The sequence below is a fragment of the Aotus nancymaae genome, unplaced genomic scaffold (assembly GCF_030222135.1).
Source record: "Aotus nancymaae isolate 86718 unplaced genomic scaffold, 86718_ANA_hifiasm-v0.15.2.pri h1tg000003l, whole genome shotgun sequence".
Taxonomy (NCBI): domain Eukaryota; kingdom Metazoa; phylum Chordata; class Mammalia; order Primates; family Aotidae; genus Aotus; species Aotus nancymaae.
The window spans coordinates 2,533,775-2,554,109 of record NW_026988414.1 but is presented as its reverse complement, the minus strand read 5'-3'; the positions used below and the strand labels follow the sequence as shown (position 1 = coordinate 2,554,109).

At 57.3% G+C, this 20,335-nt stretch overlaps 1 protein-coding gene and 1 long non-coding RNA gene across 3 annotated transcripts; both read left to right on the top strand.

Annotated features, from left to right (window-relative positions):
• The first annotated feature begins 453 nt into the window (after nt 1-453).
• Nucleotides 454-13,809, top strand: LOC135275394 (uncharacterized). Of its 2 annotated transcripts, none has more exons than XR_010342994.1 (4): nt 454-858; nt 4,590-4,766; nt 6,741-7,165; nt 12,620-13,809. It is a non-coding gene; the product is annotated as an uncharacterized LOC135275394 (long non-coding RNA). The 2 variants fall into 2 exon arrangements; XR_010342995.1 differs by having other exon boundaries at nt 4,587-4,766.
• Nucleotides 1,718-2,347, top strand: LOC105721023 (uncharacterized). Its single transcript, XM_064375426.1, is given in 6 exon segments — nt 1,718-1,814; nt 1,817-1,879; nt 1,882-1,924; nt 1,926-2,102; nt 2,104-2,150; nt 2,153-2,347. Coding segments are annotated over 6 exon segments (621 nt in total). The 3' UTR covers nt 2,347.
• Nucleotides 13,810-20,335: the final 6,526 nt, after the last annotated feature.

Sequence of the window (20,335 nt, the reverse complement as noted above, 5' to 3'; positions counted from 1 at the left end):
GGCCGGGCTCCGGGGCCCGGGGCCCGGGGCCTGGGGCTGGGGCGGGCGGGAGGGGACACACTTTTCGGCTTTCCCGCCCCCCGCGGCGGCCCCTCCGCGCCCTGCCCCGGGCCGGGCCGCCCGCCAGGCCGCCGTTTCCCGGAGCCGGCCCCCTCCCGCCCTCGCGGCCGGCTGATGTCATCTGCACACAACTTTCCGCTTCCCGGCCCGTCTCGGGGCCCTGAGTCATCGCCGCCCCCGGCCCCGGCGCTGGCCCGCGGCGTCTGTTTGTGCAGAGCGAGGCCCCGCGGCCCGGGCCTGACGTCAGGCTGGCAGGGCCTGGAACAGCCCCGCGCCGCGGCCCCCTGGGGGCAGGACGACGCCGCTTGGGGCCGAGGGCCCGCACGTCCTCGAAATCCCGCTTCGAAGCCGGCGCCGCCTGGTGCCGCCGCCTGACCTGAGCACGCGCCTTCAACTCTGTGAACTTCGGCTTCCTCATCTGCCACTTGGCAGACTTAGCTCAGCCAATCTTCCTAGACTCAAGGGGTGAATTGTACAGTTGGGTAAACCGAGGCCCAGAGATGGGAAAAGGACCACTCAAGGTCATACAGCCACCCGGAGTTACAAGTCCTTTCTGCGGGGTCCCACGCTGTCGTGCACGTGTTACCTAAGAGAGCTTCCTGGCCTGTGCTGAGAAAACTGTGCCTACATCATCTGAGGCGGTAGGGAGCTCTACAGCAGGACCCTAGGCTGGAGCCTAGGTCAGGCCACTCCACTTCTGGCCACAGTTTTCTCATCTTTAAAAAGGTGCAGTGACAGTATGAGGACCTATGGCGTCCCCCAGAACACAGCCATTGCAGTTTGAAGCCCATGGGGCAGGTGAGTCACCATTGTCACTATTGGATCACTATTGAAGGCACTAAAGTCACTATTGGTGTCACTATTGAAGTCAGGTGACAGGGCCCTCTTGAAGTCAGACCACCTGGGTTCAAATCCTGGCTCCTGCTTCTGGCTCCTGCAGCCAGTGGGCCTGGGAAAATGTGTTCATGCCGGAAACGCCTGCCCAGCCCGTGCCCAGTCACACCGAGCAAGTGCCCCAGAAATGTCCTGAGCCCAGATTTACTGAGGGGAAACTAAAAACCCTCTGGGTACTGGGTCTGGGATCCCAGGCCCTGTGGCCTCCCAGAGGCTTAGTTGAAAGCTCTGGCTGTCATTCCCCGACCTCCACCCAGCACCTGCCGCAATCCAGGCCTGCCCCCTACCCCTCCACCTGGTCAGTGGTGGCTCGGCCTCCTCTCAGCCCCTGTACCCTTCCAGGCCATACACACCCTCAGGCTAACGAGCTGACACTGGTGGAGGAAGGCCTGCCCTGTCCCTCCCACACACTGCCTCTCCCTCCCTGCCCCAGCCTCACAGGAAGCTTTCAAGCCCTCCGGTGCTCCAGGCTGCCTCTCCATGCCTCCAGGCTTTGCACGTGCTGTTCCCTCTCCCAGTTTCCTGGTTAACTCCTCCGCCTCCATCCTCGACAGGCTCTTCCCCTGGAGAGTGTCCCAGTTAGCACCACCCCACAACACACACACACACCAGCACACACTCCCCACATCACAGGGACTACATCCCACACAGCCACAGACACACTGCATGACACAGATCACAGGTACAAAGGGGCATGCTCCAGCACGCATGTGCACGCGCACACACACACACACACCCACACACACACTATGCTGATACACTTATGCCCCGACCCCCACAGACCATTCAACACATACCTCACATGCTCTGACACACAGTAAACACACAGACCACATGGCTCATGTCTGGGCTGCCCTGGTGCCACCTCTGGACTCGTCCAGCCCCCAACCTCGGCCTTTACACCCCGGTGAGGACAGGACCCCTCCATCTCCGTTTTCCTCCATTTCAGCTCAGGGCCCTGCACCAGGTCCTCCGGCTACTGCCTGGACCCGGACCCCTCCTACGGTCACCACTGTCACAGTCCCACCTCCTTCAAGGTCTCAAACACCCCTCCCCTGCTTCTGGCAGGAGCCACCCTCACTCCCTCTATTGCCCCTCCAGGCCCAGGCTTCACCCTCAGGTCACCCTCACCTGGGCTTGGGGTGCCCCACCCCCACCCCAGGCCCTGGCCTCTGAAATATTTGGTGACTTTGAACTTAATTAAGCTCACGTCTGTCCAGAGCATCAACTTTCTCCTCTGCAAAATGGGCTAACACTGAAAGCACCTCACAGAATCTCAGCACGGTGGATATTGTTGGCACAGCCAGCGGGCTTCTGTGGGCTGAGTTTGTGGGTAACCCAAGCCTTGGCAGGGACAGTTCCTCCCCGGGTGAGTGTTCTACCCCCAAGTGAGCATCCTGGTGCCCTTCCTGCAAATCAGGTCCCCGAGGCACTTAGTGCGGAGCCCTGGGTGTCGGGTATTTGGTGGGGGTTCCTGACAAGCGACTGCGGTTGTCTGTTCCCTCTCTTCAGGGGGAGCCTCCAAGGGTGGCCTGGGCTCACATCGGCTCCTGCAGTCCAGCAGAGCACTCCCTGGCTGCCTGCTGAGCAGGGTGGTGAGCCCCTCCCTGCAGGTGACCAGAATCAGAAGACAGGGCAGGTGGCAGGACCCGGCATGGTGGGAGAGCAGCTGAGCTGCCCACCCTCGTCCTCCCTGCCCTTCGGATGTTAGGGCCCTTCCCATGCCCCAGCAGGAACCCAGCGGCTCACCGGACCCCGGACTTAAGGATGGGGCACTTTACCCATATGCAGAGATGAGAAACAGAGGCCGGAGGAGGGAAGGGACCGGGCACAGGGTGAAACAGCCGAGGGCCGCGCCTGTGTTCCCATCCGCCTCCCTCCTGCCTGTGCTGGAGTCACATGCTGGTGTGCTGGAAGCAGGAAGACAGCCGCTGCCCTCACAGGCTCGGGGTCTAGCGGAGTCCACAGGGAGCACAGGCGAGTAAACAAAGGCAGGGAGACAGAGGAGGGCAAGGAGGGGTGCCGGGGTGGGGAGCAGGGGGTCCCCATGCTCAGGGGTATAGGCGCATGGACCCATATGCACGTTCCAGAGTTTCTTCCAGAACTTTTTTTCCCCCTGAGATGGAGTCTTAGTCTGTCGCCAGGCTGAAGTACAGTGGCGTGATCTTGGCTCACTGCAACCTCCGCCTCCCGGGTTCAAGCGATTCTCCTGCCTCCACCTCCCGAGTAGCTGGGATTACAGGCACGCACCACCATGCCCAGCTAATATTTGTATTTTTAGTAGAGATGGGGTTTCACCATGTTGGCCAGGCTGGTCTTGAACTCCTGACCTCGTGATTCGCCTGCCTCGGCCTCCCAAAGTGCTGGGATTACAGGTGTGAGCCACCGTGACTGGTCCTTTCCAGAACTTTTCTATCAATTCACTCTCCCATCTACGTGGAACACCTTTGCCCAAGGCTGGGGGCAGAGCAGTTAAAAGCAAAATCTAGACTCCTTGCTGTGTGACCTCGGCCAGGCCACCGGTGCCTCCATGTCATGTCCTCCTATAGAAAAGGGATGCATAGCCCTCAGGGCTGCTGTTGAAGGGTCCCTGAGATGCCCGAGAAGCTCTTGGTGTCGGGACCCAAGCTCAGCCCTGCCCCAAGGACTGCCCCCCAACCCAGCTGCAGTACTCGGCCCCCCCAAACCTCTAGCCGCCAGTCTCTGCCTGAACCCCAGCACCTGGCAGTTCAGCTCAGTTCATTCACAAAGCCCAGCGTAGGTTCCTGTTCGATGAAGGCCAGCCACAATGACAAGACTGCTAGGGACGACTGGGTCCCTGGCCAGGTACTCAGGTCTGCAGGCTCTCCGAGGAGCACTGTTTCAAAGAGAGATGAGTTCTGGAACCACGTGGTTGGTTTGGTTGGGGGAGCCATGAGCTCCCCGCTGGCTGCCGGGGCCCACTGGTTAGAAAATGCGCATTGACCAGAGTTCCTAAGTACCGATCACTCCCACCCCACGTAAGCCAGGTCCCGTGAGATGTCCCGACAGCCCCACCAGCCACGTGCAGCTCAAATGAGGCATGGCAGACGAGGAAGCCGAGGCTGGGAGGGGAGGTCCTGCGGCCCTGGCCTCGCAGCTGCTCCAGCCCTGCGCTCTCACCCCTGGGCTGTGCTCTGCCTTTGTCTCATCGACAGAGAACAGACGTGTTCAGTGCTCACCTCGCCTGACTCACACCAAGCTGTTTCCCAGCCACCCAAGTCTTGGGCATCCCTGCAGGACCTCCACAGGGAGTCTTTGGCTCCCTGAAGGATGGATCATCAGAGGAGCTGCCAGGCTGTCAGAAGTGAAAGGGACCTCAGGGGTCACCACTGTGGCCAACCCCCCACTGCACACCCAGAAAAGCTGCAGCTCAGAGACATGGAGACACTGGCCCAGGGACCCACAGTAAGGCTGTGGCCCAGCTGGGCCTAGATGGGAGGAACTCCACTGCCTGCATTCAAATCGGGGTCTGCCGCTGGCCAGCTATGAGCCTAAGTCTGAATTTCTCTGCGCCTTAGTGTCCTGTTCTGTAGAGTGGAGATAGTAATCGCTCGTATTTCAAAGATTGTTGTGAGAAATAAATGAACTAATACATGTAATATGCTTAAAAGCAGGACCTCGGACACAGTGAGCCTGCAGTAGATACTAGCTGCCACGGTGTCTTGATTTCAAGCCCGGTGTGGACGCATCTGACTCATGAAACTTCAGTGACGCCTGCTCTGTGCCAGACACTGAAGATGGAGCAGTGAACAACACTGACCCAGTCTGCCCTCCTGCTGCCCCTAGGCCAGGTAGGAAACACACTGGAAACTGACAACTCCATGTGCTTATCGCCACGTGGTTTCTGCTGGTCTGGGGAGCCAGGGACAAAGAGCAGAAAACGTGGTTCCAGGTAGAGGGGGTAGCGTGCATGAAGACCGTGAGGCAGAAAGGACACAAAACTGAATTGGAGAGAAGGCCCACATGGCTGGAGCTCAGAACCCAGGGGGAGGAAAGGGGGGACATCTGGAGTCTGGGGATGAAATGTGGAGTCCAGGAGCCAGCACTGGTTAGAGAGGAAAGGAAGCCAGACCTTTAGAAAGATCTGGCTGGCTGACCTGAGGAGGGCAAATAGGAGGTTGGGGTGGGGGGTGAGGCACAGAGAATTGAGGCTAGGAGCCCAGGGAACAGGCAGGAGATGGAGCGGCCAGGGGGATAAGGGTCGGGGGCAGTGGGGACAGGGTAAAGGGAGCTGACTCATTGAGGTGAGAAGCTCCCCAGCGTTGGCATTTGACTGGGCCGTGGGGAATCTGGCTGGGGTGGGGGTGTATGGCAGGAGCAAGCTCAAGGAGGGAGGAAAGACCCCCTGTCCACCTCTGGCCACCCCAGCTGCAGCAGCACCCCGGGCCCTTAGCCCACAGACTTGAGCCCTGTGCTTTAAGACAGCAGCGCTCCTGGATGGGGGGGACATTTCCAGCTGAAACCATGGGCCCCTTGACCATGATCTGGCACCTGGGACCCTGGAGTTCCCTGTTCAGTGGCCCCCAGACTGTATCCTGGGTGCATTCTCCTGAAGGTTGTCCGAGCTGCCCTTTTGGGCATCCCTAAGCCCTAGGAGTGACCAGGAGGTGGCTGCTCACAGGGGGTGTGGACAGAACGGATGCACGAAGCCTGGAGTGCCTACTCCTGAGCGCGCACAGCCCCTCAGGGGAAAGGACAAAATGTGGGCAAAAAGAAAAGAAGAGGCCAGAGGCTGGCGCCACCCCACTGCAGGTCCTGCTGCGGGCTGCGAGGAGCCTGAGAATTCTAAACACAAACCCAGCCCTCCAGGTGTGTTTGTCCTTATGAAGGTGTATTTGTCAAGGAAAGAGGACAGAACTTTTTTTTTTTTGAGACGAAGTTTCACTCTTGTTGCCCAGGCTGGAGTACAGTGGCGCGATCTCTGCTCACCGCAACCTCTGCCTCCTAGGTTCAAATGATTCTCCTGCCTTAGCCTCCCAAGTAGCTGGGATTTCAGACAGTCAGGCTAATTTTGCATTTTTTAGTAGCGACGGGGTTTCTCCATGTTGGTCAGGCTGGTCTCGAACTCCCAACCTCAGGTGATCCCCCTGCCTTGCCCTCCCAAAGTGCTGGGATTACAGGCTTTAGCCACCGCACCCAGCAACAGAACATATTTTATTTAGCAGTTTGTTAGCTTGATTTATAACTTGTAAATACCTAGACATGAGGTATGTGGGCCTTGGCTTGCACTCCGGCCCCAGGCTGACCCCTGGTGCTGCCCAGAGAGAAGCCGCCTCCCTGCGCTGACCCCTAACCAGCAGGATGACCCCCCGGGGATCCTGCAGCCTTCCTTCAGAGCTTCCCATGCCATGCACCCCGGCCGGGCTCCATCCAGCCCCCCTGCCTTTGTCTGAGTGTCCTCCTGCCTCCCCGTTTGAGGGTTCAACTCCAGCCCCTCCTTGCCCTCACCCTTCTTCCTATCCCTGTCCCTGGAGGTCCTGGGCTCTCCATCTTGTCACTGGTTTTATTTGGCCACAGTGGCATGTGTCATGGGCTGACCTGCTGGGTATGAGTCCTGTCCCTCCTTTCGGAAAGACGGAGGGCTCCTCCCAGCAGAAGCAAAAGCACAATCTTGTCCTGGGAGGAGTACAGCTCAGAACCCGCAGGCTCGGGGTCAAATCCCAATTCTGTGACTTTCTTGATCCGTGACCTTGGGAGGCAGCTTTGCTGCTCTGAGCCCTGTTTTCTCTTCGGAAAACCCATAATAATAACTGTATCTCTTGCAGGGAGGAGACAAGGTGGAATGGAACGCAGAGCCCACGTGTGCCTGGCACTTGGCAAGTACGCCGGGAAGAAATTGGGAAGGGCAGGAGTTACATCATTCACCTCTGCTTACAGCTAAGCAAACACGCAGAGGCTCAGCGAGGTGAAGCCAGTCGCTCAAGGTCACACAGCCCGCCGCGGGGCAGGGGCCTAAGACGTGGTTGTCTGACCTGTGCTCTAACCACTGTACTCTCCGGCCTCGAACCGGCTTCTACATTACCTTTCCCTGGTCTACGTGGCCCTCCAGCGCCTGAAAGCCGCTTGGGGGCCGCGGAGGGAGGTGGCACGGCCAGGGCAGTGTCCGCGGGGCGGAAAGGGTTAACGGGCTCCGCCGCATTGGGCCGTCCTTCAAGGGGGGAGCTAGCCAATGAGCGCGCGCCGCGATGAGGTAATGCCGGGACCACGCGGAGTGGGCGGGGCCGGCGGGGACCCCGCAGAGCTCCGCGCTCCTTCTCTCCCCACCTACCCCTCACCTTTGACCTTGCTGTACCCCACCTCTCCCCCAACCTTACCCCTGCAGAAACCCCCGAACTGGAGGTCTCGGCTCCAGGGCCGCTGGCCTCCCTTAGTCTGGGACAGGAACCCAGAGACCTCCCGGCCTCAGTCATATCCCCTGGGCCTCAGTTTCCCTTTCTGCAAGGAGAGTGGGTGATCGCTAAAGACCCCACCAGCAGTGGACGTCCTTGGACCCCAGAACAGTTTTCAGCCCTTCCCTGCCTTGGCCTGAACTTTAACGGCCGCCGCGCTGGCCCTCCTCAGGCGGTGCCCACAGCCAAGGACCCAGGAGTCCCCCAGGTCACCGGGAGGGAGCCTCACCGGCCCAGCCTCGCCCTCCATGTGGCCCCGACCCATGCCTTGGGTGTTGCACCTGGCGCGCCCACCGATTTCACCAAGCTCTGCTAGCTGTACCAGCGGCGGGACCTGCCGGCGTGGCGGTCAGAGGTCAACATCGATCCCACCGCCAGTAAAACCGAGGGCCTACCGTGTGGCCGCTCCGGGACTCAGGCTCGGACACGGCCGCGCCATGCCCCGGAGCTGCCCGCGCCCGCCACCCCTCCCGGCAGGCCTGCAGGGGGCCCATCCGCCCGGTTAGCGCGGTCCGGACACGAAGTGGTTAACGCCTTTCCAGCCGAGCTGGCACCGCGCGGCCGGGCTTATTAGTCAGCTCGCGGGGAGGCGGCGAGGGGAGGGGAGGGGCTCGAGTGGAGAACCGCAGAAAGCTATTCTCAGGGGCTCCCGAGTGTGGGGAGGGCGGCTCAGCAGGAGCTGCTGCTTCCCAGAAAGTTGATTATTTTTAACCCAGGAAGAAGAAAGGAAGGAGGCGAGGGAGAAGGACTCAGAGAAAAGAGGAGAGGAAAAGAGAGGAGAGGAGAGGAGAGAAGTGGGGGCGAGGGAGGTCCGGGAAGGGGAATGGGGAGAGGGGAGGGAACGGGAAAGAGAGCAGGAGAGGCGAGCGGAGGGGAGAAGGAGGGGAGGCTGCGGGGTGATGGAGGGAGAGGGAGAGGCAGAGCCCAGTTGGAGCTGGGGAAGCCAGCTGGCAGGGCCTGGGGAGGAGGAATGGGCACTGCCACCTCTCTCGTACCCCTGGGGCTCTGTGGGGCTCCGTCCTGGCCTCCTGGTGCCCCAGCTGAGAGCAGCCCCCCAGTGTCATCAAACGGGTGGGGGGCACTGGGCTTGGAGGAGTGGAAGGCACAAGGCAGCCAGCTGCAGCCCTGTCCTGGGGGCTCTCCAGCCCGTGGGCAGCACGCCAGCAAGTCCTTGCCCTTGGGGTGACCACTGGGACTTAGGGCTTGGGAGCCCTAGGGGAAGGGCAAGGAGTGCTTCCTTGAAAGCCCTGGGTCTCTTCAGGGAGGGCTTCCTGGAGGAGAGGGTGGAAGGGACTCAGACTCCCTTTTTCTTGCTTCTGGGTGGAGCCAGGCTGAAAACCAAACCCAGAGAGGGCCCTGGGAGGGTGCTGGGGACACAGTGACAAGACAGCCACAGGCAGGCCCACACAGGGCAGTCCTGCAGGAGAGATGGCGGCTGCACACGTCGTGGTGAATAAGACATTAAAGAATGACAGACAGATAGTGGGCAGGGAGCACCAGTCCCCTGGGGCTGGCCTCCACAGAGGGCACAGAAGACCTCTCCCGAAGGGGTGCCTGAGGACCAGAGTGGCTGACAAGGGGAGGAGACTGGTGGAGGCGAGAGGGACGGGGTGCTCTGGACAGGACCCCCAGCCCACAGACCTGAGAGGCTGAGAGGGGCTCACTATGGCCAGAGGCTGGGAGGAGGACATTTGTCCTGAGACCAGCTGTTGTTTTGTGGTGGCCGGAAGCTTAGGAAGGGTTTTACAGAGAAAAGACTAGATCACCAAAGCTTACTCAGAATAGTAGGGACAAGAGTGGACACAGAAGCCAACTGGGAGTGTGGCAGTGAGATCCTGGGGAGATGGTGGTGGCCGACTGAGGCCGTGGGGGAGGTACAGAGGACAGGACTTGGTGTGGCATGGCCCGAGGGTGAAGGAGGCCAAGGAGGGGTTGGGGAGGCCCCGTGGGTCCTGCCTTTGCAGGGGGTGAACGCTGGTGCTGTCCCCTGAGGCAGAGGACAGCATGGGCGCAGGTTCATGGGAGGCCAGGCATTTGTTTTAGGACATGGTGGGGGCAGCCAGGAACGGTGTGCGGGGCGAGGAACAGCTTGAGCAAAGGCACGGAGAAGAGACAGGCAAAGAGTTCGTGTGGCATGGGGGACATGCCGGAATCTTCCGGAGAGGTGGGCCTCTGATGCAGGCAGAGGGGTCTGCTCTGGATCTGCAGGCAGTGGACCGCTATGGACACGTAGGAGTGGGGGAGGGGAAGGGGGCTTCCAGCTCTAGACACAGTGATGGGGCCCACCAGCTGGGGACTGAGGCTGAGGGTGGGGGAGTGTCACTGGGGCAAGGCGTCAGGGCCCCAGCTTTGGGACAGCAAGTGTGTGTGAGAGAGTGAGTGTAGGAGTATGATAGGGGCCAGGCGCAGTGGTTCAGGCCTGTAATCCCAGCACTTCGGGAGGCCAAGGAGGGCGGATCACCTGAGGTTGAGAGTTCAAGACCAGCCTGGCCAGCATGGAGAAACCCCGTCTCTACTAAAAATACAAAAATTGGCCAGGCGTGGTGGTACATGCCTGTAATCCCACCTACTCAGGAGGCTGATGCTGGGAGAATCGCTTGAACCCGGGAGTCAGAGGTTTCGGTGAGCCGAGATCGTCCCAGTGCACTCCAGCCTGGGCAACAAGAGCGAGACTCCATCTCAAAACAAACAAAATGATAGTGCAAGAGCGTGTGTGGATAAGTGTGTGCGTGTATGAATGTGAATGAGTGGGTGTGAGTGTGTGTGTATGAGTGTGTTTGTGTGAGTGTATATGTGTGTGAGTGTATGTGAGTGAGTGTTTGTGAGTGTATATGTGTGTGTATAAGTGAGAGTGCGTTTGTGTGAGTGTATATGTGTGAGTGTGTGTGTATAAGTGAGACTGGGTGTGTTTGTGTGTGAGAGTGTGAGTGTGAGACTGAGTGTCCCTTGCACTAACTGCCCTGCCCTCCACTTGAGGTACAACCCATGGGACACTTCCAACCCCTCCGGGACTAGGGAATGGCCCAGCCAGGCCAGACCAGGAAATGAGGGATGGAGGAGGGGCTGGGCGGCTGCTCTGAAAACCCCCCAGCCCTGGTCACTCTGGAGCCCTGGAGCAGCATCTGAGCCCCTCCCCAAGGAGCCAGGTGGCTGGAGGGCAGCATCCAGGGTCACCTGCCCACTTCCTACTCAGGACCTGGGCTGTCCTCTCTCAGGATGGAGCTCAGGGCTGCTGAGCTCAGAGCTGCCCACCATACCAGGCCCAGTAGCTCAGCCGAGGTCCCATTCGAGAGGGTGGCTCGGGCTGACAGTGGCCTGGGCTGTGGAAGGAGGATGAAGGTCTAGAGAGTCACAGTGACCCCGGGAGGCTGGGAGAAAGTGGGAGCCAGAGAGGAACCCAAAGTCCCAGAAACTGCAAAAAAAAAAAAAAAAAAAAAAAAAAATGCCAGGGACAGGAGGAGAGAGAAAAAGCCACGTGGCAGCCCTGAGCCCGGGACCACGTGCCACAGTTTCTCTGTGGGTCCGTTGAGTTTGGCCCAGATGACTCTGAGCTGACTCTGCAGCCACAGAACCTTAGGGCCTTGAAGGTCCCATCCGGCACTTGAAGGACTCTCCCTGGGATGGAAGCAAAGAGGCAGAAACGGAGTACTGAGTCCATGAGTAGGGAAGAAGGGGACTCTGAGCTTACCTGCAGACTCCCGGACCACAGGAGACGCTGGCATTCCACCCCCAGCAGTGCTACAGGAAGTCACAGTTAACGGACGAACCTGAATCCAAACCTGTTCCTGACTGGCGAGTGTCTCCAGCCGCTGCCTTCCTCAGTTTCTTCATCTGCAAAATGGGGATAATAATGGTTCCTCTGTTCTCCGGGGCAGAGAAACAATGGAGGGAAGCCCCTTAGTTAAGGAAGTGGCCTGTCCTGGGTCCCTTGGGGCCTTGAAATGTCCCCAACAGTATAAGAGCATGAACCCTCCAAGATGGAAGAGAATTAGATTAACACGATCTAACCATGGGCCAGGCAGCGTATTTATTTATTTGTTTGTTTGTTTATTTACTTAAGACAGAGTCTCGCTCTGTTGCCCTGGCTGGAGTGCAATGATGCGATCTCAGCTCACTGCAACCTCCACCTCACGGATTCAAACCATTCTCATCCCTCAACCTCCTGAGTAGCTGGGATTACAGGCACATACCAACATGCCCAGCTAATTTTTTTGTATTTGTATTAGAGACAGGGTTTCACTATGTTGGCCAGGCTGGTCTTGAACTCCTAACGTCACGTGATCCGCCTGTCTCAGCCTCCCAAAGTGGTGGGATTACAGGCGTGAGCCACCACACCCGGCCCAGGCGGTGTTCCATTTCCTGTCTTGCAGACGAGAAGACCAAGGCTCAGAGAAATTTCTAGTCAGCCCAGAGCTAAATATACAGCAGGAAGGTGGGGGAATTGCGATTCAAACTCTCGGGCCTGCTGTCTCCCTGGGAATTCGTTCTCACTCCTCCATATAAAGAAATACACGTGCAGGAGGCAGCCCAGAGCACCCTCCTCTCCCTCCCAAAAACCCACACAGTGATCCTGGCCAGGCCCCCTGGGCCCAGGAGAAGCTATGTCCCCATTAGGCATCTCTGAGCTGTGTGTTCACATTGGGGTCCCCCCCAGGGCTGGTGGAACACAAAGGGGGGTGGCCAAGGCAGAGAAAGAACCCGACAGGCCAGGAGCCGGCTTTTCTCCCGCTTTCTTCCTCCCTGGCTTCTTTGTTAAGCTCCCTTTCAGCTGAACCGGCAGAGCCTGGGTGTTCCGAGCTGACAATAATTGCTGCGTCTAGACAGTGTCTGGTATGAGGCCTCCCTCTCCGCGCCTCGCCGGCCTCCCCGAGGCTGCTGTTCCCAGCCCTGCTGGCCCCTGCTCTGCGCCCTCGGTTTCCCACACCCCTGCCCCTCTCTGGCTGTCCAGGGTGCCCCGTCCTCCTCCCTCCTGCCCTAGGCCTCCCTCGATTTTTCAATCCTCGCATCTCTTCCTCCCTCCCCTGCTGCACCCCAGTTCCTCGCACGACCTGAAATGCAGGGAACAAAGGTGGTTTTGCATCAGGCTGTGTCTGGGAGACCTTGGAAGGAGACTGAGCCAGGCAGACCCTCCTGGCTCTTGGCCCCCCAGGAGCCAGAGGCTCACATTGCTGGTTTCTGGGCTGAGCTGGGAAGTTCTGGGATTGATGCTTGAAACAGCCTTAAGGCTCCTTCCCTCATCTTCCTATCTGGTCTAGATGGGCACCCAGAGAAATCAATTCAGGAAAGACTTTGGATAGATACAAGGCAGAACTTCCTGGTGACTCTGACCGACCGGCAGACATGGATGGGATGGTTTCAAGAGCTTCAGGGGACAGGAATTCAGTATTCACAAGGTCTAAGAAGTTTCTCCTGCCTGGCTCAGATCTGCAGCTCTGGAAGTTTCCCCAGAAGCCAGAGTCTCCTCACGGGTATCAGGTGCTCAGGGTGACCCTGAGATAATAACAGCCACAGCCAGCATTTGCCCGGCCTTTCCTGCGCCAGCACGGTGCCAACTCTGCATGCATAGCAATTCATATAATCCTCTCCAGGGCCCTGAGACACAGAGAGAGCGAGCTGATGATTAGCTCCATTTTACAGATGAGGAAACTGAGGCACAGAGGGGTTAAGGAACTTGCCCAAAGTCACCCAGCCAGGAGAAGAGAAGACAAGGTTTGAAGCCACAGAGGCTGGCTCCAGAGCCCCAGTAGTGACTGGCTTAAAATCATCTCCCGGGGACTGTGATGAGCCTGCAGCATCTAGTGTTCCCTTGCATGTCACAAGGCTATTAAGATCCAGGGTTATGCCCACTGTGTAGATGAGAAGAGCCTGGGGCTGCAGGCCGTGACCAGAGGGTGAGCTAACTCTGTATCAGAGAGGCCTAGCAATGCAGGCTACCGGGCTGCAGGCAAAGGCTCACCGTAGAGTAGCAGCTCAACACACGCGCGGGGCCGTTTCCTACTTCTTCCTTCCGGGCTCTCTTGGGCACCTCCTGCCCTGATCAAGCTGGGGGAGATAGAGGCCAATGTGTGGCTCTGTCCAGGAGACTCTAACCTACAGGGGACTGGTAAAGCAGCCAGCTTCAATCCGGAGGAGGAATTGTGATGATGCAAAGGATACAGGACCTCCGGGAGCCAACGGGAAGGACCCTACATCCAAGAAGACTTCCTGGAGGAGGTAGGATCAACATGGCTTCCTGACAGATGAGTAAAAGGCGGGCCAAGAGGGGAGGGAAGTGTTCCAGGAAGAGGAAATTGGCACGTAAGAAGGTCTCAACCAGTCGCAGTGGCTCATGCCTGTAATCCCAGCACTTTGGGAGGCCGAGGCAGGCAGATCACCTGAGGTCAGGAGTTTGAGTCCAGCCTGGCCAACATGGTGAAACCCCATCTCTATTAAAAATTCAAAAATTAGCTGGGTGCTGTGGCACGTGCCTGTAATCCCAGCTACTTGGGAGGGTGAGGCAGGAGAATTGTTTGAACCTGGGAGGCAGAGGTTGTAGTGAGCCAAGATCGCACCATTGCACTCCAGCCTAGTGGACAAGAGCGAGACTGAGTCTTAAAAAAAAAAAAAAAAAAAAGGTCTTAAAGTGAGAGAACAGGGTAATCCAGAAGAACTAGAGAACTTAAACAGCTGTGTCAGGCCGAACAGTGGGTGGGAATCGTGAGGCTGGATCCCGGCTGATCAGGAAGGCCGCTGAGTGCCAGACTGAGAGCTGGGGCTCATCCCCAGGCAGGGAGGCCTACTGGGAGACTGCTCTGAGGGTCCAGGCAGGCAGGGTTGTGTTGGCCGTGAAGATGTGGAATGGAGTGGGGCTGGCAGACTGGAGAAGCCCTCAGGAGTTGTAGAAAGAAGGCCTCCTCTGATGTGGAGCTGGCCTGCACGTGTGATGCTGATCCAGACATGAGGAACAGCATGGGCAAAGCCTTTCTTTTCCTTTTTTTGAGACGGAATCTTGCTGTGCTGCCCAGGCTGGAGTGCAATGGTGTGATCTCAGCTCACCGCAACCTCCGCTTCCTGGGTTCAAGTGATCCTCCTGCCTCAGCCTCCCAAGTAGCTGGGATTACAGGCATGTGCCACCACGCCCAGCTAAATTTTGTATTTTTATTATTATTTTTGAGGCGGAGTCTTGCTCTGTTGCCCAGGCTGGAGTGCAGTGGCACGGTCTCGGCTCATTGCAACTTCCACCTCCCAGGTTCAAGCGATTCTCCTGCCTCAGCCTCCAGAGTAGCTGGGATTATAGGTGCGTGCCACCACACCCAGCTAATTTTTTGTATTTTTAGTAGAGATGGGGTTTCACCATGTTGACCAGGCTGGTCTCAAACTCCTGATCTCAGGTGATCCAACTGCCTTGGCCTCCCAAAGTTCCAGGATTACAGGCATGAGCCAGTGTGCCCGGCCAGACAAAGGCTTTCGACAGGAGGGCAGCCAGGTGTGCTCGGGAGGAGGAGGAGGCACTGGAAAGGCAGTGGGGCCAGGCACTGAACTACGTTTGGAAGCAAGTGGGAGCAACAGCGAAGGTTTGCTGGCTCAGGTAGGAGGATTAATTGGAATGACTGAACTGGAAGCTCTGCAGGACAGATTAGAGGGACAAACTTGGAGGCAGGAAGGCTAGGAGGAGGCCGGGAGGAGGCCGCTGTCGAGTGATTTTTTCTTCCTCCACAGGTTTCCAGGCCACGATTTCTGGCCACTCCGCCCTTTCTGTGACTCATTTTGTTTTTGTTTTTTAGAAATGAGGTCTTGGCCCGGTGTGGTGGCAGGTGCCTGTAATCCCAGCTGCTCAGGAGGCTGAGGCAGGCGCCTCGGTTGAACCCTGGAGGTGGAGGTTGCGGTGAGCCAAGATCACGCCACTGTACTCCAGCCTGGGCAACAGAGCGAGACTGCCTCTCAAAAAAAAGAAAAGAAAAGAAAGGAACGAGGTCTCTCTACGTTACCCAGGCTGGAGTCCAGTGTCTATTTACAGGCATGATCATAGCACACTGCAGCCTTGAACCCCTGGACTAAAACAATTCTCCTGCCTCAGCCTCCAGAGTAGCTGGGACTGCAGACATGTACCCCAGAGCCCAGCCTGAGTCGTTTTGATTGTGTAACCAGCTTCCTGTCTTTGGGCTGGCTCACACCCTCCACCCCCAGCTGGAGAGGAAGGAGGATGCTGGTCATTCATTCCTCATCCAGGCCATCGATGGAAGTGTCAGGCAGCGCGAGCCCACGCCTGAACACCTCTGGGCTCATCTCCGGGACAAACACTGGCAGATGCATCGATGAACCCCCGCCTGCCACCTCTGGGCCTGCGCCGCGGGCCTGGGGCTTCGCGTCTCCAGACTTGCCGAAAGCACAGTGCAGCCCTCGTCGGCAACTGCAGACAAGCAGAGACAGCACCTGGGCTCTGCCTGTGCCTGGCACAGTGAGGCGAGGGTGGGGGCAGGAGTGAGGGTCCTCTCCACGCAAGGGGGGAAGAGAGAAGACCAAAATTTCACCCTGACATGGAGTCTGTAGACTGTGAAATGCTGTGCTCCTGCTAGTCCAGTATCAGGGTTTTGCAGCCTGGCAAAGAAAGAAACCAGGCTGAGGCATGTGATGGGGCAGCAGGGATGCCACAGTCGTGATCATGGTCAAGACCAGGATCATAGCGGCGCACATCTCTGATCTCAAATTCCTGGGCAGATGGTTCCAGAACTCAGAATTTTCCCAGTTGTAGAAAGATGGGGCCAGACGTGGCGGCTCATTCTTATAATCCCAGCACTTCGGGAGGCTGAGGTAGGCAAATTACCTGAGGTCAGGAGTTTGAGACCATCCTGGCCAACATGGTGAAACCCTGTCTCTACTAAAAATACCAAAAAACTTAGCCAGGCGTGGTGGTGCATGCCCGTAATCCCAGCTACTCGGGAGGCTGAGGCAGGAGAAATGCTTGAACCTGGTAGGTGGAGGTTGCAGTGAGCTGAGACTGCACCACTGCCCTCCAGCCTGGGCGACAGAGCAAAACTCCATCTCAAAAAACAACAATAACAAAAAAGATGATGTGATACATCACATATTTCCTGACACCCCCAACCAAACATATTTGCATCTGCAGCAAAACAGATGAGGAAAGATTCTAAATAGGCTCTGAGTCTCAGTTTTCTCATCTCGACAATGGGGCAGTGGTGGCAGGCACCTCCCGGGCTGTCCTGAGAATCCGACGCCTCCCACTGCACCGCCAGCCTGGCACAGGCACAGGTCCCACCCCAGGCCCTTTGCACTGGCTGCTCCTTTGGCCTGGAACATTCCTCCCCAGATACCTCCTGAGACAGCTCTCCCACTTCCTTCAGTCACTGCTCAAATGCTGTCTCCTCACAGACGCTTTCCCTGACCAGGCCGTCTCTCTCCTCTTCCTGCATAGCCTCTGTCACCTGACATTTATGTCATCAATTGCTCATTTATTAATTTCCTGCTCTCCCACAGTGGCACCCGAGCTCTGCGAGGGCAGGACTTTGTTCTGGTGTGGGCTGTGCCCCCAGCACCTCGGACAGTGCCTGCACAGGCGGGCACCCCCATTTTTCTTGGATGAAGGATTTTCTGTTAAATGTGTCTGGCACATCAAAAAGGCCCAATAAAGCCCAGCAGGTGCCGTTGCTATTAGTGTCCATTGAAAAAGACCCTGAGCTATCCCAGCCCTTGGTTCTCCAGCCTGTGAAATGGGCATCCTGGGGCTGAGGCACCAGCCTCCGGAAGCTGGTAGGGGGTCCCTGCAGGAGAGACAAAGAACACTGCCGCCCCCCGGGGGCCTGCGCCCCTCACAGGAGAGAGAAGCGGCGGGGGTGCGGGGAGCAGAGGGAGCTTGCAGCACCCCCCCCAGCAGGGCCGCCAGAAGGACATACATAATTCATTGCCAAATGGGGCTGCGGGTGGCTCTCTGAGGCGTGTGCTGGGGGCTCACTCTACGCCTGGCACTTCGATGACTGCTCCTCGCACGTCGCCTCATTGCATCTTCATGGATTTGTAGAGTGTGATCCTCCCCCCCCCCGCCCCACCCCATTTTACCCAGGGGGATCCTGAGGCTCAAAGGATGAGGCCATCGTGCTAGTCACACAGCGTCTAGTGACCAAGCCAGTCCTCAGGTCCCCAGATTCAACCCCCAGTGGCCCCCAGTCACTGCCTCTCTGTTGAGGGAAGAGACCAGCCTGGGGAGGGGATGGGAGGTACAGAGGAGACCCCACCCCCAGACAGGCTGCAGAAGAGGGAGCTGGGTCTCAGCAGGGCTGGGGAGGACTCTGACCCCAGTCCTCCACCCCAACCTGCTGCCCTCCTCTCCTGGAGGAGATGCTCCCCAAAGTAGCCATCCTGAGTGCTGGCTCTGGGGGTTGGGGGGTGGGGAGCAGTTTGCTCGGCTGTAAAATGGGAATAACAGAAGCTGTCCCTGGGGCTATGAGATCAAGGTGCTTAAGAAAAGTGGTGGCCTCAGGCCTGTAATCCCAGCACTTTGAGAGGCCGAGGTGGGTGGATCACGAGGTCAGGAGTTCAAGACCAGCGTGGCCAATATGGTGAAACCCCATCTCTACTGAAACAAAATACAAAAGTTATCCAGGCGTGGTGGCAGGTGCCTGTATTCCCAGCTACTCAGGAGGCTGAGGCAGAAGAATCGCTTGAACCCGGGAGGTGGAGGTTGCAGTGAGCCAAGATTTCACCACTGCATTCCAGCCTGGGCAACAGAGGGAGACCCTTGTCTCAAAAAAAAAAAGAAAGAAAGAAAAGAAAAGTGGTGTCTGCTGAGGGGAAAGTCAATCCCAAAAGGTTGCATACGCTCATTCTCTTTATTTGTTTGTTTGTTTTTGTTTTTGAGACAGGGTCTCGCCCTGTCCCCCAGGCTGGAGTGCAGTGGCGCAATCTCAGCTCACTGCAACCTCCACCTCCTGGGCTCAAGTGATCCTCCCATCCCAGCCCTCCAAGAAGCTGGGGCTACAGACATGTGCCACCGTGCCTGGCTAGCTAAATTTTGTATTTTTTGTAGAGACAGGGTTTCACCATGTTGCCCAGGCTGGTCTCGAACTCCTGAGCTCAGGTGATCCTCCCGCCTCAGCCCTCGAAAGTGCTGGGATTACAGGCATGTGCCACCGCACCCAGCTAATTTTTGTATTTTTAGTAGAGACGGGGTTTCACCATGTTGCTCAGGCTGGTCTTGAACTCCTGGCCTCCAGTGATCTACCCTCCTTGGCCTCTGAAAGTTCTGGGATTACAGGCGTGAGCCACTGTGCCCAGCCTTGATTCTATTTAGATTGTTGTTTTGGCATAGCAGAATTTTAGAAATGGAGGGCAGATTAGGCCAGGCTAAGGGGCGGGCCGGAAGGAGGTGAGGGGTGGCGAGGATTGTGGTCATAAAAGAATGGGAGGGACAGCCGGGGGTGGTGGCTCACGCCTCTAATCCCAGCACTTTGGGAGGCCAAGGCAGGTGGATCACAAGGTCAGGGGTTCCAGACCAGCCTGACCAACATGGTGAAATCCTGTCTCTACTAAAAATACAAAAATTAGCTGGGCGTTGTGGTGTGTACCTATAATCCCAGCTACTCGGGAGGCTGAGGCAGGAGAATCACTTGAACCGGGGAGGCGGAGGTTGCAGTGAGCCAAGATCACACCACTGCACTCCAGCCTGGTGACAGAGTGAGACTCTGCCTCAAAAAAAAGAAAGAAAAGGAAAAGGGGAAAAAAAAGAATGGGAGGGACCTTGCGGTGTCGAAAACGTTCTGCATCTTGACTGTGACGCGGGATACACAAGCCTACGATAACATTGCACAGAACTAAATACACATGAGTGTAAGAAAGACCAGGGGCCATCCTGGCCAACATGAGGAAACCCCATCTCTACTAAAAATATGAAAGTTAGCTGGGTGTGGTGGCACACGCCTGTAATCCCAGCTACTCGGGAGGCTGAGGCATGAGAATCACTTGGACACAGGAGGCGGAGGTGGCAGTGAGCCGAGATCATGCCACTGCACGCCAGCCTGGCTGCAGAGCAGGACTCCATCTCAAAAAAAAAGAAAAACCAGGGAAATCTGAGCAAGATCAGTCAGACCCTGATTCTGATGGTGTCCAGTAGTTCTGCAAGATGTTACCATCGGGGAGACTGGGTGAAGGGGGGTACCTGGGACCCCTCTGTTTTATTTCTTATAACTGTGCAGGAATCTACAATGATCTCAACAAAAATGTCAATTAAGGCGACTCCAGGCACACGCCTGTGGGGTAGCCCTGCTCCACAGGGAGCAGTCAAAGAAATGTTTTTTAATTAAAAAAATTTTCAATTAAGAAATGTGATCTTCCTCTGCCCAGAAAGGGTTAAGTGAGTCCCTGCAGTTAGCTCCCCCTCCCCCACCACCACCCAGACCTGGCCCCCACGGCAGGACTTTGCCTGCAGCTGGAGTTTTACTCTGCTGTGGACTGTACTTCCTGCATCACTGTGAGTGTCTCCAGTCTTTATTCCAGAATGTTCTGGTCCTCTCCCACCTTTCCAAGGACAGGAATTCAGTGGAGCTCCAGAAGAGGCTCTGGAGGAGACCGAGGAAGGCCCTTGTCATCCATTGACCTCAGGCTGGGACATCTCCATTCCAGTCCCAGCCCAGCCCCGATATTAGGCTCTCAGTCCGGGATGTGAGAGCCACGCCCCCACCCCCTTGGTCCTTTGCCTCCAGGAGAGCTGAGGATACCGGAAAGAATGTGGAGTGTCAGAGCCCTGCACAGTGGCTCATGCCTGAAATCCCAGCCATTTCTGAGGCTGAGGCAGGTGGATTGCTTGACGACAGGAGTTCAAGACCAGCCTGGTTAACTCGGTGAAACCCTGACTCTACTAAAAATACAAAACTTAGTCGGGTGTGGTGGCGCACGCCTGTGATCCCAGCTAGTCAGGAGGCAGGGGAACTGCTTGAACCTGAGAGGTGGAGGTTGCAGTGAGCAGAGATCACGCCACTGCC